The following is a 17,525-nucleotide window of genomic DNA, read 5'->3' as shown; positions in this document are numbered from 1 at the left end:
TACGATTTTAGTGACGGCCAATTACTATAATTTGATGGGAAAGGTGGAAAAAGACCTTATTATTGAGCTACAGATTCCAGATAAACTCTACAGTTGTAGAGCTAAAGCTTACATGAGCATCCATCCACTTTGTTCCTTTGCTCAGAGTCATGACGGGGCCACAACCTGTCTCAGGTGTGGGATTCAGCGTGGGTCTCCAGTCTGAAGCAGGGAGCCTTTACATACATGCAGGAAACAACGAAACATTACCAGGTAGATTGATAAAGACTAGACCTGTACACTCTGTATCTGGCATATCTGAGCAGTCATTTCTTCCACCTTAAAACCTGAACTGTTCTGATTCAGAGAGCAAAACGTTTATTTGGAGGTGTAATAATCTCCTAAACTCCGTCTGCTGCGGATCACAGCCGCCAGTGCCGACGAGTACGACTGTAAAGACTCAGCAAGAGTACAGATGACTGTAGCCGTGTTTACCTCTTCTGCAGTTCAGTCTTAATCAGATTTATTGCCGTGACAGATCATAGATTTATACGCTGCTGAAGCTGAAAACCGCACAGCGTGGATATAGGATGAAATAATCAACAGATTTTACAGATATTAACAGGAAGCAGCTCAGCATGTTCAGTGCAGGGCCTCGGAGTCTGAGTGTGGGCTGGAAGTAGGCCTATTATCTTTTGAAATATATTAATTAATCTGTAAAATATGAGAAATAAAAAAACAAAGATGCTAGAAAAATCTGAAAGTGCAGCTGAAAACCCCCCCAGGGAAAATCCTCACACTAAAGACGCTGAAATCAGAGGTTTACTCGATTAAAGACCTCGTGGATGAGCTGCTCATTTATTTGCACTAAACGAGTTTTATTAACTCCGTGTTTCATGGAATCGGCCCGGATCTGTGGAGCAGGTTTCAGGTTCTCTGTTCTCCAGGTGTGTAGAGAAATGAAATGACACATTCTTGGTTCACCTCAGCAGACTGGGCACCTGATCAATCGTGGGACAACGACAAGCCAGAATGTGAAGATACACCTGCATTTATACTCGTGTAACGCATCTTCAGCCCTTCTTTGGAGAAAAGCACCCCTGACCTCACATCTGTGGCATCTGCAGGAAGCTGAATGAGTGGAGGATTTTGGAGGGTACGTCACCTGAATAAATGCAGTGGCTGTTGGAAGCGCGTGCCCGATGTTTGCAGGTGTGCGACCTACTGTAAAATATTCCATCTACATAACTGATATCAGCATTAAACTGGTGGATAATTTCTCACTCACAGAGCATTAATAACCCTTGTGTGTGTCCTCTTGCATTTGAGCCCTTCATGAATGGATGTGAGTGTGAGAGGATTCAGATCATCAAATTTAACCCTTGCCCAGCATGCACAGACGATGAAACCTGGATATCGCCGCACGTGTAACAGTATAAAACAGGGCGGGGACTCTGTGACGTCCCCGCTTCCAGCCTTGAACTGAGAAAGTGATGCTGCTGCGGGGATTTCCATCCCTGTGTTCTGGCCACCAGCTCATCCCGAAGATCCTGGATGAGGCTGAACTCGTGTTGTTCCGCATCAGACACAGAAAATCATTTCTTAATGGAACAATTTATCTACTGCAGTAGCCTATTAAGATTTCCCTTTGATAGAGCTAAAAACAAACAACAACAAAAACCCTCTATGTATATTTTGACGTCTGCCATGATCCTGGAGAAACAGACATCTCTATTTTTCATTCCTTTAAGCCTCCTCCACCTCCTTATCGAAAAACAGAGACTCCACCATCAGTCGTAACAGGCGTGGAAATGACTTGGACAATATTTTAATTGAAATATTTCATCAGAAAATCAGTTTGCAGGCCACAGGGAAGGGAAATCCGCCCTTATCGAGGTCAGACCATTAGCTTCAATTAACACGCGGAGAAAGGAGAAGACGGAGGCGCTTTCAAACGTTGGGAAAACGGGCCGAGGATTTAGACCGGAACTCGCTGAGAGAGGGAGGAGGGGAAACTGCAAATACATGCATGCATTGTTCTAGAAACTATAGGTAATATAGATTAGGCCGAGTAATTTAACTTCAAACACAGAACTTAACAGGCGTGAATCCATTTTTAATATGGATTTCCAAATGAATGTGTAGCACACAATCACGGCGAAGGAATGAGAAACCACGTCGCCTGAAGCCAGCGACAGTTTCACCCGTCTGTGGGCTCGTACACAATGTCTCATTTCATTTTGAACTTAAACTGAACAGGTTTTTTTTTTTCAACACTGGCGGAAAAATATCAATATTAAAAATATTACAATTTATATATATAATCAACATTTTATGTCAGTGAAACCTGCAAAAATCGAAAGGACTCAAAGGTTATTTGAGATTTGTCTAGAAGACACTGAAGAGTCTCACAGCATGTAAAATGATGATGTGAAATAATTCATCTTCCTGGACATGAATTCGTCTTCATGTAAACAAACATCAGTGTCAGTGTGATCATCCCCATTTTCTTCCAAAGTGAGGGACAGACTTTAACTTTTCATTTTCCCCGTATGAAAATGTTCCAGTGATACAGATGTGCGTGTTTCACAAAAAATGATCCACACTATTAAAATTAGCTTTATTCAAGGCACATCGCCAAACACTGAAGCCGTCTCAACTGACTGTGAAATAAACTCACCGTAAACTTTTCAGTGACGTGTGAAACATGAAGGACATTTGCAGTTTTAAACTCAAACTGATTAGAGAGTACAAAGGTTAAAGTTCAACTCAGACACAAAAATATCCCTGATTGAGAAACAAATGATAAATTAACTTGCAGCAATTAATATTAAAAAATAAAAACACTAAACACACGGATGATGGGGAGACCTGTTTCAGTCCAGTGTGAGGTGTTAGCTTCACTCCTAAACTCCGGAGTTTTTCCAAAGTTCCCAGGTCTGAGAGCAAATAGTATAGCTGTGTGTTTGTGTGTACGGGTTCTTGCTATCTTGGTGGGGACCAAAATCTGAAATTTACTATACTGGTGGGGACCAAAATCCAGGTCCTCATCAGGTTGAAGGCATTTTTCACACTCAAAATGTGGTTTTAGTGTCAAGGTTACAAATGGGTTATGGCTAGGCTAGGTTTAGGGTTAGGGTAAGCGGCTAGGGAAAGCATTATGTCAATGGGATGTCCCCATGAGGAATGCAAACCAGACGTGTGTGTGTGTGTTTGCGTGTGTGTGCATGTATCTACCACACTTCCATGGTCAGTTAGAATAACTCAACATGCCTGTCTCTGGACAGTGGGAGGAAGCCAGAGTACACACACAAAAATGTTTGAACTAGAAACCTTCCCACTGTGAGGCAACAAACCCAACCCCTGCACCACTATGCCACTGTAGTAGGCAGCATTGAATACGGGGGTGCCACTGTTTGATAATGTGAAATGCCCAGAATAACAAAACCAAGAACAAAAGTTATCACAGTAAAATATCTGCTTTTCAAACACATGCCAACACATGCTTTATTCTGACAGAGTCGATCACAGTCGTGGGACCGAGTAATGTCCAGCTCATCTGCCCAAACATGATGGCTGGTGTTTTCCAGTTCCTATGGAAACAAGGGTCCAGTAGCCACCTGTGAAACTTATGTTTTCAGAATTTTGGCTCCGATTTGGTACCAAAGTGTCAGAGCAATGACGTCTCAGTGGCGTGTGTCTTAACCATTCACAGTTTGAGGCTCGGATTTTGAACAACGTTGTGGAAGAAGTGAAGAGTCGGGTGTGCGTCGGCGAAGCAGTCGTTATGGTTCAGGACGAGGCACTGGCTTCATCGGGGAGAAGTGCTCGAATACCAGCGCCGAGGTGAAATCGTCCTCAGAGGTCTGTGGGCATTTTAAGGGGCTGCACTGTGCGCTCCCACCGACAGGCACGCAGGTGTGTACACCTTCACCGTCTCGTCCCAGGAACAGTCCACCACCTGCATACACACAACCACACACATGCTGTTCAAGAGCACCTCACACTCACATCGGGATTTGAACCTGCAGCATCAAATGAACCGAATCATCCATCCATCCATCCATCCATTCACTTCCGTTTATCCTTTTCAGGGTCGCGGGGGGCGCTGGAGCCTATCCCAGCTGTCATAGGGCGAGAGGCGGGGTACACCCTGGACAGGTCGCCAGTCTGTCGCAAGGCTAACACACAGGGACAAACAACCATTCGCACTCACCGAGTGAGTGAATCAATAGAACAAAAAACATCCTGCAGTATGCAGACGTATTAAACATGTCAGGCTGACGATTTACAGAATACGGTGCAAGAAACATCTGGAATACTTCTATTTAATGACACTCATAAAAAAAAACAAAAAAACAATAAACACTAAACACAAAGCCACATATTCTGTTTCCAGCTTCTAATGGATTTAGGATTTACTGCTTAAAATCACAGTAAAATCATGTTTTTTGGTGCTTGAACAAACAAGATGATTCCTGAGGCTCTGCAAGTCTGAGTCGGCATTTACTGACAATCCTCGATGGTTCAAGTAAGGAATGACTGACAGTGAGAGAAGAATCTAATGCTTTCACTCCGTAATGATGGGAAAACCCTATTATATAGAAATTTCTGGATTTTTATATTCATATTAATGAAAACTGAAGTCCCTGAAAGATGGAAAAATGAGGCTCATTTCCACCACACGAGGTTAAACACAGATTTAATCCAGGACTATAAAGCAAGCATCGACATCACTGACAGAAACATGTCTGAACCAAAACTCTCACAATTTATATACTTTTAGAAATCAGAAGATAGAGCTTGTGAAGATTGATGTAAAGTGAAGCACGTATCCAGAGAAAATCTGGAATAAACTGAATGTTCTTTTCTGCAGCAAAAAAAAAGAAGATGTGACTGGGCAGGTAACAGCTGGTTCTCTGTGGTAAAGTTAAATCACGCTCAAGCTTCCAGCTGAAATTACCTGCAGCTCTGAGACAACAGAGGAGTTCGGGTTAAGTGTGGTCTCTGTCTCCTCTCACAAACACATCAAAGTGTTCCACCTGAATTAGCTTCCATTATCAGGTCGGGCACAAAGGAGTTTAGAGAGCGTGCAGACTCCAGGTCTGCACAACAAACTCTCTTTTCTTTCCTGTGTTTTGCCTCCAAAGAACATCCTCTCAGGTTTGTGAAGGCTAGTTTAAGAGCTGTCCATCGACATAAATCCATTTATTGCACTTCATCCTCTTGCTTTCATCAGTCTCCACTGATTCACCAGCAGGTTGAGCAGGACTGAGAGTGTATTAATAAAAACATGCTTTTATATTTGCAGTATTTTCTCTTCGTCATCCAGGTTTCATCTCAGCTGCGGTGGTTTTACATCAAACCACAGATACTGAGTGTTTCCCAAAAGCTCGTCAGTATGAATGAAGAGGAAAGAGTGTCTGTTAAGAAATAACATTTGATTTGGGTTTACTTTCACAGCACAAACACATAAAGCAGTCACGACATCAGCTGAGAGCTAAATCATAAAAATAAAAAAGTCATATTTTTGTGTTTTAGAGTTCATTATTCATTCATTGGGTTAAAAGTGACCACAGCGCTTTAAGAAGGTGGAGCCGGCCGGCTCAGATGAGTCGAGGTAGTTCTTAGTTCAACCATCCAGATACCAGAATATTTACTCAGACTGACTCGAATCAGAACAGGACAGTTTGTCAGTGTCAGTCATGTTAAACTCTTCACACCCAAATGTTTCCTGTACTTTCATGTAACTTTTTCTTTTTCTCGTCTTTCAGACAGCGTCATCAACGAGACATCTAAGTCTTAAAGAACAACCACCATCCACAAGAGTCCTGATCTTAGCATCGCAGACTATGAGGTCTTGTTCGTATGTACATGGGTATCGATAACTTTGTTTCAGCCTTTAGCCCACTTCTTATTCTCAGTGATGGAACCACATTCAAGAAGAAAGATATAGGAACTCTGACATCAGAGACCAAAAACTCACACTTCATTCATCTAAGTGCCAACACTGCAGACGACCGAGCCATCATCCCCTCCCCCATTCCTCCTGGATGATTTTAAACGACCTGCCTGCTGAAGACTTTGAAAAAAACGGTATCTGTATCCGATTTCTTTCTTACTGCAGTTTGTATGAAGCTAACTAATAAAACATTTTGTAATTTTAAAGCCTTCACATTTAAATTTCATTTTATACTTTTTGGTTGTTTAGCTGGTGCATTTTTACAAAATCAGATAGTGTTTGTAAGTCACACAATACAGCAATTCGAGGACAACTGATACGTCAAGAGTAGAAGGAAAAACAGTTACCCCCAATAAGGCAGGAATACTGTTTACCCTAATCTCTGCCATTTCCATCATGTTTCCCCTTCACCACAGTGCCACTGTATACAGAAACCGTAAATTCATCTTTTTGAACATTAGATTTATATTTATTTAGCACTCTTTTAGCACTCTTTGACACTCTTTGGTAAGTCCACATGTCAGGGGTCAGGCTTTTTCATTTGGAGCATTTGCACTAGGGATGGGTACCGGTTCTGACATAAACTGTAGTAACCAGACCGAAAAGCAGCGCACATTTCGGTGCTTTTTTTTTTTCCTGAGATGTCACACACTTTGGATTCCAGCCAATCATTTTACCTTTGCGAGTGTAGCAGGCGGGCCCAGGTACGTACGTTCTTTTAGAGCAGAGCTACAGATTAAAAATGCCCAAAGCGAAGCGGTCAAAGTCTGGCTGCACTTCACAGCAAAAGATGCAAACTCAGCAGCCTGCAACAAGTGCTTTAAGGTGATACTGTGCAAAGGAGGTAACACCTCGAATCTGGTGAAACACCTGGCGACATATAGCATTTTGTTAAAAGCCGAGAAATGCGCCGTATTTGATAGCTTGCTGCGAGACCTCACACCGAGCACATTTACTGCGCGTGGGTTGCCTGTTATCTGACCCGGAGCAACATTTCCCAAGAACCCGAAGAATAGAGTCCTGGCCCGTAGCCCTGCCAGTGTAGCAGAAATGATGAGGATGATGATGGCAGCAGCAGCCGTTCTTCTCTGCGTGAGTAGCTTCATGTTGTTCGTGTGTAATTTACGTTGAGTAGGCTAACCACGTTATTAAATTAATGCATGTAAGGTGAACTAGCAAACACCGTCGTAGTTACGTGGCTGTCTTCTTGTTTGATGGCAGATACTCCTTTCACCCTGGCCAAAAAGGCTAAAATGACCAAAGAAAAAGTGGAAAACAGTTAAACATGAGAGGATTAGGACAAAGTTTGTGTTTTTTCCATTATTTAAGCACTGCTTCCAGCCAAGAGTGATGCCATATATGCCCCATAGCTACAGAAAAGGCTAACATTGTTATCTTTTTACAAAAAAAACCAGCTGAACATGAGAGGTTTTTGGACCAATTTTGTGTTCTCCATTCTTTAAGCACCGGTTCGAGCACCGTTTAAGCACCGGCACCGTTTCAAAAGTACCGGTTTGGCACCGGTATCGGATAAAACCTAAACGATACCCATCCCTAATTTGCACGATGTCATACAAATATTCAGTGTAAGTTAATCAATAAGAAATAAAATTCAACATTTTGTTTGAAACAAACTCAAGAGGTAAAAAATCCTGACTGAAAATATTCGGCTGAAGTCTTTTTCCACAGACAGAGCTTTCAGACGATCCAGTGAAGGAGAAAATACAGCTGCAGCTCCACCTCCCTCTCTTTACTCTATAATCAGCCGGGACATGGCTATCATCTGAATGACATGCCTCAGCATGGACGAGGCTATCAGCTGAATGACACACTGCCTCACTGTCATCTGTCCCAGCTGCAGAGTGGCTCATGATTTCAGCTTTCAAAGTACAACCCTGGTTCTGCTTCACTTTCGTGAATCTTAAAGATTTGTGCTGTTGCAGGTGTTAGAAGCAGCTTTGCGTTGGATTGAACAGTGAAGAAGATGCGGGATGAAGTCTGCTGGGTGCTGTTGAGGTTGTAAAAACAGAACTGATTGAAGAAATCCTGCTCTGTAAATGTGCTGCAGGTTTAACTTGCATATCCTTTGATTTGTTATAATCCATCACAGAGATGGAGGGCGAATTAAACACCCTAACTGGTTATTTTTACCTGCCGTGTTTGCTTCCTAAAGTTATAAAAATCCATACACACCATTAGCCATGAGCTGGGTATGGTCAAAAGAAATGTTAACACATGTTCAGATTATATTATTGTTTAACTTGATCAATTTAGCGTGTTTCAGCTACTGCTGATTTTTACACTCACCTGCCATCTCTGACTCATCTGACAACCCAACGCCAATAACACTAAGCTGAGGTTTTTACCTGATTGGTTAAAAAGTGGCTTGAAGAGGTGTTCAGCATTTGGATTTAAGAGGTCAGGTTTAAAAACAAAACATAGATGCACTCTTGAACTTGAATACCTGCAAATTGCTTTTGTGAAACAGTTTCATAGCAGCAAAAGTCTGAAATGCTTTTCAGGGAATTTTTAGAAGTAATAAATGCATGAACTAGTTTCTCAGCATCACTTTGAGACAGGATATTTCTAATTTTAGAGATATTGTACAAATGGAAGAACGCAGTCCTACATATTTGTTTAATATGTGCATTGAAGGACATATCCTGGTCAAAAATGACTCCAAGATTCCTCACAGTGTTACTGGAGGCCAAGGTAATGGCATCCATCCATTCATCCAGATTTCTAGAGCCGAGTACAATAAGGTCAAATTTATCTGAATTTGGAAGCGGAAAATTAGAGGTCATCCAGGTCTTTATGTCTTTAAGACATTCCTGTATTTTAACTAATTGGTTTGTGTTATCTGGCTTCATGTATAGATAAAGTTGGGTGTCATGTATGCTATGCCTTCTGATGATACTGCCTAAGGGAAGCATGTATAATGTAAACAGAATTGGTCCTAGCACTGAACCCTGTGGAACTCTCCATTTACATGTACAAATTGGGGTCTATTAGATAGATATGATACAAACTACTGCAGCGCAGTACCTGTAATACCTACAACATGTTCTAGTCCACTGTCAGAGGCTGTAAGAAGATCATTTGTAACCTTCACTAAAGCTGTTTTTTCTGTACTGCAATGAGCTCTGAAACCTGACTGAGACTCTGTTTTTGTGTTCGACTGTGATCGCAGTAACCACACTATCAGCATCCTTTTGTCCATCGGGCTTTCCTTCTGCTCCATCGAATATCTGAATCAGACTTAACAAGCTTGGATGGCCTTTCAGGGAATGAGTAAGCAAAGTGGCCGTGCAGTGACTCAGCCACTGAGATGAGGAATGCCCTTCTTTTATCAACTTTAACAGCCAGTCGTAAGGCAAAGAAGGCAAAGGCTGCCAAGACTGCAGCAAAGCACAAAGAGGGAAAAATGTACAAAGAAAGCAAGAATAATAAAAGATGTGTGATGAGGAGAGGTAAGAGAAGAAAAAGGCCACAGGAAGAAATAGTTTAAAGTCTGAAGAACGTTTCATGTCTCCTCAAATATTTTTTATTTAACATAAGAAAAACATGAATGAAATGAGCAATTAAAAGACTAATAAGCTGGTGGCAAAATGGCACTCTCAGGCAAAAGTCATGCATTTATGTAGCAGAATATACACATTTAATCGTTGAATAGCACTGCTTCAAGGTACTTACTCTTTATGAATGTACAAAGAGTTGTTCAGTAAATCCATTCACTGTTTTGTCTGTGACATATCAAAGCAGCAAAGTCCTCAAATGTCCACCCCACCAAAGACATCCCCTTTATGATGACAAAGAGTAAATACAGCGAGAACCACAGAAATGTGTCCATTTCTGATCTGAGGGGTAAAAATAACGCTAACAGACTTTTTACTTTCAGCTTTGGTAACTAAGAAACTTAAAAAAAACACAACCTTAACCTCATTTGTCTTGTTATCCAACTCGAAATAAAAAAAAATTCTTGCTTTTTAATGTTTTTATGCTAATATATTTAACATTTCCTTATTTAAGTATATGGATCTGGGATTTTGGTTTCGATGACTTTGAACTGCAATTCTCTGAAAGATTTGGACAAGATTGTGTTTTCCTATAATCTATAAAGCAAATGCATAATGGAGGAGTTGAACGGTTTGCTACTGAGCTACCTTTTCTTTTTTCCTTTGGACAAGTAAGCCCAGACCTGAGCCACAAGCATGGTGAATATATCCAACATCTAGATCAGGGGTGGGGAGCTCCAGGCCTTAAGGGTCGGTGTCCTGCAGGTTTTAGATCTCACCCTGGGTCAACACACCGGAATCAAATGATCAGTTCATTACCAGGCCTCTGGAGAACTTCGAGACATGTTGAGGTCATTTAGCCATTTAATGAACTGTGTTGGATGAAGGACGCATCTAAAACCTGCAGGACACCGGCCCTTGAGGCCTGGAGCTCCCCAACTCCTGATCTAGATCCTCAGTATAAAGCATGATCCCGAGTTAGAAATAACCCCACAGTTAGTTTCAGTCTGTATTACACCACAAAAGGACAGCATAGCATTAAGACAAACATACACTAAGACCAAAACTTATTTACTGATATATTAAATACTGATGAGGCAAAACATTATGACCAGCTGGTCCATCATGTGCATATACTGTTTGCATGTGTGGGAGATTTAATTTCGCTCGGTTTACTGCAAATTTTCTTTGTTTGTTCAAACCTAACTACGCGTTAGCAGTCTGTGCTTCTTTATTGGACTGTGTGCTTTAACGGTGCACATAACAGACATAATATAACAACATATACAATAAAATAATAATTCTTCCAATGAAACAAAAATAACAGTGGTCAGTTGTACAAGCTTTGAGCTGTTATTAGAAGGAGTTTTAATAAAAAAAAAAAAAACAACAATCCACAGACCAGTGAACAGATGTCATCCTGCAGTCCTGTGTGATCTATCGCCTTACTCTGTCTCTAACACACACACGATAACCACTTAAACAGTGCGCAGTGTGTGTCCCTGTGTGTGTGCGCGGTAAAGGCGGGTGATCCATCAGACACACATGGCTATGCCAGAATAAAACCACACCAGTGAGGGAGGTAAGGCAGTGTGATGGACGGAGAAAGCAAAGCAAAAGAGAAAGTGATTTAGACAAAAGTGATGAGCATGAGTTAGCACATTTATCAGAGGAAGAAATTAAAACACAAGAGCTGAAATATATTAAACATGAACAGACCAGAAAAATATGGAAGCTGTGGTGAAGAGCAGACTTCAGGATGATGAATGGCGTTGGACAGTAGGACAGATAGTGTAGCCTTATCGGGTTTCCGGTAGATTAGCCCGTGCGAGGATTAACGGAGTGGGCAGCTTGTTTATGGAAATGATGTGCGAGTTCAGTTTGAGTGCTTACAACTAAAATCGAACGCAGCACAACATTTCCCTCAAATCTCCGTCTGCATGTTCGCTCAGTGGAACACGACTCGGCATGTGTGCTCCACTTCACACAACAAGCACCTGTACTTCAGAATACTGTGTTTCCTGACTTTATGTTAGATTGTTTCAACAGATTCCCCATCGAACACAACCTGCTGTGGCGTTCATACTCACATGAAACATATTCAGGATTTCGTTTTATCTTCAGATTTTCTAGAAGCACAAGTAATTCACTTCAATTCAGTTTTAGTTATAGATATTGATAATTGTAATAAAGATCCTAACAATCACACAATCCCCTATTAGCAAGCACTTGGTGACAGTGGGAAGGAAAAACTCCCTTTTAAAAGGAAGAAACCTCCAGCAGGAAAGGGTAGCTAACACAGAGAAAGCCAAAGTCCCGGTAGACCACAAGCTCGGCCTTCAGACTGCTCTGAACATCCAGTTTATGACAGTTTGTTTCTACTCGTGTCTTCATGTTTGGTCACAGAGAGCAGATATTAGTATAGAAGACACAGAAACCTGGGAAAGCAAGGAGAAATCTAACAGCACAAACATTTCCTACCTGGATTAGAGATCCTTTGTACATGTTTTGTATGCGCACACATTCTGAGGACAGTTGAATCCCATTTCATGCTAATGCTTAGCCATACTGTATACTGCAGAAGCTGCAGTATGATCGAAAGAAAATACTTTAAGGATGGAGCCAGACACACTTTCTGCCTCTGGAAAAAACAAAACTGTGCTTTTGCCAGTTATGAGGCAGGTTTATAAAATGTCCATGCCACAGATAATCAGAGGAATCTGCAGCTTTGATAAAAACCCTGAAGATGATGGTTCACCTCCCAGAGACGAGCTGGAACAAAAAGCCAAGACCAGCCACACCGAACACTCGACTGTCCACACTTAATCAGTAAAAAAAAAAAAAAAAAAAACAACCACATAAACTATCCACAGCCTCACACGTGGAGACAAACCAGCCTGCGTGTCAGTGATTGGGTCAGTCAGTCCCTGCTTCTCTAAGATGGTCGAGGAGACTTTGAAGACATTTATTAGCTGTTTCATTAAAAGCTCTGGAGTCTCTCAGATAAACAGAGTGTATCAGTCCTGTGACGCAGCACATTTCAGCAGCAGACGGATGGATTTCTAACCCAAACCATCATCATTTTCTCAACCTAACCAAGCAGTCGAATTTCCCAGAGGAACCCACCCGAGGGATTAATAAAGTTCTATCTTATCTTATCTTAGATTGTAGTGCCTAAACACAACCGTGCCCTCGGTGGGAGTCAAACTAATCAGCAAGTGAAAACAGACCAAAACACTGTTCTGTCGTATTTACCCCACTGCCATACCTTCAAACTCTCAAAAGGTGGACATTATTGCTCAACACCAGCGAGACTGACCACTGACGTAAATATTTGGTCAATTTGTTCATCTCGAACAACAGAACAGAAAATAAGTTCTGCACACACACTATTTTTTTAAATCCTGAACACCAAAGAGCTGGTTTTTAATCACGTTTGAGTAACGGGCAGTTTTCCTCTGGAGAATTCCCCTTTTGACCCCGTCAATAGGTCTTCTATAGCTTTTACATTCAACTTGTGTCTTATTGAGAATGAAAGGCACGTGTTCAACGGCCACCCACAGAGATGCAGAGAACAAAAATCTGAATGAGCCAATCACGTGATGTGGAGGAAGCAGCAGGTCACAACTGTCAGTGTCTCGCACGAGCTGCAGACAAACTTCACCTGAAATATTAGCCGGTTATATTAATTATTCATGTTTTATCAATTTGCAGCAGCTGCTGGGTCAAACATGGGGGCGGTGAATTTTATGACTGTTTAGTTTATGAGTCATAAAGTCCAACATGCCCAAGGCCTGTTGGAGCCACCATAATGGTATGACCACTTCCGAACTATCTGAAAACTATTTTCCTGGTGCAGAGAACAGCAGTTCATAAAATATGCCAGACTGGACCCTTTGGTGCAAACCATTTGTTTGACACTGTGGTCTAAGACTTTACGTCAAAGGGGAAGGTGCAAAAAGAGAACCGCAGCTGCAGTAGTACATATGAAACTGGCAAATAACAGGTTTGGAAATCAACTGGAGGACAGAGCTGTATCATGAGTACAACAACGAGGCAAGCCAGGCGAACGTTAGCCTCGAACATGATGTTAGTACGTAAACAGAAGCTACTTTAACGAAGCTCAGCTCTTTGTAAAATATTACAGAAGACTGTTTGAGGTAGAAAGAACAAAGGCGACAAAGGAGGGGATGCTAGCAGCTGGTGAGAATCACTGGAGCGCTCAGTCTGTATGACCGGAAGAGCTAAAGGTGGTTGTTTTTCTGTGTGACGGTGTTGTGCAGCTCTTGCAGACTTACAAGGTGAAGCTGTTATTGTATTCTTTTACCTCCATTTAAGTTACTCAGCATCATTACTATTGCTCTATAATTCTGCTGATGTCAGCACTTTATTTGAATACTTTCACACTTTAAAATACAAAGTGAATAAAAGAATTCGTATTCTTCTTCTGTCTTATTTTCTAATGCTAGCTAGCTCTGCTAAAATTAGCCACAGTAAACAAGCTAATGTTTCACTGGCAGGTAAAATATGACTTTATTACTGACTAGTGATTTCAAATGTCCTTTAAATGCATGTGCAATATCTGTCTCAGCAGTGTTTAACCTCGTCTATTAGACGATTTTCTGACTTTTTAGAGTCTAATCTTTCTACTTAATCGATTATTTGCCAGAAACATCCTCTGAAAGCAGGACAGATGAATGTCGATTCTTGTTCCTCATTCAAATTATTTAGAAATGCTTCTAAATTATCCCTGAAAAGAGTTTTTGTTTTTTTCCCCTGAGTATCTGATGTGATTCGAGCAGAGAGACGTCCCAAGGAGAGAAACTCGACCCCAGAGGAAGACGGAAAATAAGAGCGGCGATCTGATCCATGACGTCAGTGCAAGTGTCCTCCACACTGTCACTGAGTGTGGCTCGCATTTTCACAGCCTGCTTCTCCACAATGACACGACTGATAACAGCGCGGCTAACAATACAACTCATTACTGTTGGTGCTTCCACCCACACACACACACTCTGCAGCTCATTACTGCACCTCTCTCTCACACACACATACACACAGCTCGCTGACTGTCACAGTGAACTCTGGCGTTCGGGACAGCCTGCCCTCTGTGATTGGTTGCTGTGGGTAACTGACTGTTTACCATCACGTTGTGGGGTTACGCCGTGGATCGTGAGGCCGTTATCACGTACGCACTTCCACCTCGTCACCGTTTGTATCCTGCTCAATCTGATTTTCCACTTGAGCTATTTCTGGCTTCAAGTGAAAACTCTGACGATGGTGCACGCCGACAAAATGAATTTGTATGCTCTCAAGGCGGAGAGGTGAATTATTTCCATCCTTCACAAACCTCCACAAAACAAACAACCAAAAAAAAAATGTGGGTCTGTTTCTGAGTTTCGTACTTTCTTGTAGTGTAGTGGTTATAACACATCTGCCTCTGGGCTCACAAGCCAGTCTGCTCCTGTCCTGGAAAAATCGGTGCTAAATCAAACACGTGGATCCATTTGCTGTGGTAACCCTGGGGGAAATAGGTAAGAGTGCGACAGAAATCCCTTCTCCGCTCACTTTTACAGATATGTACATATGATGGAGAATCAGAAGGGATCTGATTTTTGGAGCTGAAATTTTTCAGGTTTTTGTTGGTAGTCTTCTCGATTGGTCATGGTTGTGCAGGCAAAGAATAAAATCCAATCAAATCGGCTAAAACTATTTAACTTTTTATCTTCCTTGTTAAAAACAGTGGCTAAACAAGGGATTTTTGACCTAAAGTTATCAGGCTAGTTTTCAACTGCTTCTTCTCTGCTTCAGTCTGCAGCAGCTGATCCAAGTCGTGACTTGAAGTTAAGTCAATCTAGAGTCAAAATAGCTCCATGAAAAATTGTGTTTTATTAAAAAACTCAAAGACAAATGCTGCATTTCCATGAAATATCCACCATAAGACACAGGAAGGAACCAACAGCTGCCTAAATGAAGTGAATCCGATGGCCACCCGGAGGGTAAGGAATCAATCTCAGGACTTCTGGTGCGGTTCGTTAAAAGCTCAGCTGGGATTTCTGCATCACTTAAAGTTAACGGGCTGAATCCTGTAAAGCAGAGCTTGCTTGGTTAAGGTGCATCGCTGCATCAAATAGTAGACGGGAAACTGGCTGAAGGTGTTTTTAAGGGTTATGGTGAACTTTGGCTAACTAAGCTAAACCTTTTTCTTTTTTTAGAACACTTTCAACATGGCGCAGTGATGTAGGAGTGATAACCTCAGCTCACGCTTTCCTAAAGCAGCTGCAGCTGATTTCATCACTAATTTCCCAGCTGATGAGAATCCCAATATAGCTTTAGTCAGGATACCCCACACACTCATCCGGCAGCATTATGCTGGAGTCTGCTGGATGTCACATGTTTCCTTCAGTTTGAGAGCCACGCGGTGCAGCTCCTGTCAAAATTAGTCCAAAAACAGGACTGGACACCGGTGGCCTTTTCAATTCACTGCTTTCTTACCCTGACACATCAGAGCACCCCACACGGTGACGGGCGACCGGGGCTGAGCGTTTCGGTGTGTGGGTAAAACTTAGCCTTGTGCGGACATATTGATTTATGGCCCCAATTCAAAACTACTAGAAACACGGAGTGGGCACAATGAGGCGAGAACAGAAGAAGGAATATGCCTGAATATGGAAGTCAGCAGGAATACCTGAAGAAGGAATGATCCAGATTTTTTAAATGGTACATTTCCGTCTATTAAAAATACCAAATTCATAGAATAATGGAAATCAAAAACTTGATTAATAAAATGTTAGTAAATTTCACTCTTTGCCGTTTTAATCAAGTTAAATCCAGTGAATTCATTTTTCACAGTTTCATGGCAGAAGTCTAAAGGCCAACCTGACTCGGTTTTACGCTCTTGTGCATCTAATTACTCTCAGCAAGCATCGCTGGTAATGTTTAAACCTGAGTGAGTGTCACAATGTTAAACTAAGTTCTGGGGACACAGACCGTCCCCAGAACCTCTGCTAAAAGACATTTTGGAGTACTGTTATGTTTATATGGTGGTGAGAAGGCTGACGTACACTCAGGAAGGTTATATTACTCATTTGGTTTGTCTTTAGCTGGATTACTCAACGTTTGGGAAATTTGCATGAAAACTTCTAAAATGGAGACCTTTAAAAAACCAGCTGAGTGTACACATGTATTTATGAATGTGGATAAATATGAGTCTGGGAGCGTGTTTTGGTCTGAGAACTAAAACCTGTTCAGCAGATGCTAACACAGGAACACCCACATACACCCATACACACAAAACATTGGTTCTTTCATCCTTTGAGTGTTACCTCAGTAAGTCAGCTGGCTCATTACAAACAGCACAGGTGGGTGATGTTACCTGGTTGGGGATGTGCAGGTTGAAGTCTAATCCACAGACAAACTCTGAATGATGCTCTACAGTATCCAGGAGAGGCTGTTGTCGGCTATAATCCCAAAACCTACAAACACACACACACAAATATTTGATCATTTTCAAGCTGCAGCATGTCAAAGACAAACGAAGAGCTCAGTGTTTTTCCATTCAATGCAATGACAAACTGAGGAGGAGGAGGAGGAGGAGAGGGACGAAGAGAAAAAGATGTTAGAAGTTTAGGTAACAGAGTGGGACCAAAGCGACGACCCCAAGTGTTCTCTGTGCTGTTTATAGCTAAAGATATGGTGCATCATTATTTCATCACCATTCATTCATTCATTCATTCATGTTTCTGCCATAGACTACACACCTATACTTATTATTCAGGTGCGACTAGAGAGACTTTGCATGATTCACAGTTCAAAATAATTCTTATTTATGAGGCCACCCTCCCTTCCATAACATCCATAACAAAACAAAACGGTAAGATGCATATTGCATAAAAAAGGTGCTTAATGACCACAGAGGATCCTTCAAGCTTTTTTTGCAATGCCAGGTCTCAGATCAAGAAGCATCCCGACAGCATGGAGACAGAATGCCAGAAACCAACTCAAAGTTCACTTCATCATTATTGTGCACCGATTCTAAAATCCTATTATACTACGAGCAAAAGAAAAGG

At 41.6% G+C, this 17,525-nt stretch overlaps 1 protein-coding gene across 6 annotated transcripts in view; it reads right to left on the bottom strand.

Moving 5' to 3' along the window:
• Positions 1-2,583: 2,583 nt before the first annotated feature.
• Positions 2,584-17,525, bottom strand: part of pex7 (peroxisomal biogenesis factor 7) — a 44,382-nt gene continuing 29,440 nt past the window's right edge. For 5 of the 6 annotated variants that reach the window (XM_004561081.4, XM_004561080.4, XM_004561078.4 and 2 more), the window contains exons 10-11: positions 16,832-16,931; positions 2,584-3,940 (exon numbers count right to left, since the gene is read on the bottom strand). In XM_004561081.4, the coding sequence (XP_004561138.1) occupies positions 3,857-3,940; positions 16,832-16,931 (184 nt within the window). In that variant the 3' untranslated portion in view covers positions 2,584-3,856. Of the gene's footprint in view, positions 3,941-15,328; positions 15,543-16,831; positions 16,932-17,525 lie in introns of those variants that run through there. The other variant, XM_004561082.4, reaches the window with a different exon arrangement.

Source organism: Maylandia zebra, linkage group LG15, assembly GCF_041146795.1.
Source record: "Maylandia zebra isolate NMK-2024a linkage group LG15, Mzebra_GT3a, whole genome shotgun sequence".
Classification (NCBI taxonomy): domain Eukaryota; kingdom Metazoa; phylum Chordata; class Actinopteri; order Cichliformes; family Cichlidae; genus Maylandia; species Maylandia zebra.
The sequence above is the reverse complement of the archived record's forward strand: the minus strand, read 5'-3'. Positions and strand labels throughout refer to the sequence as shown.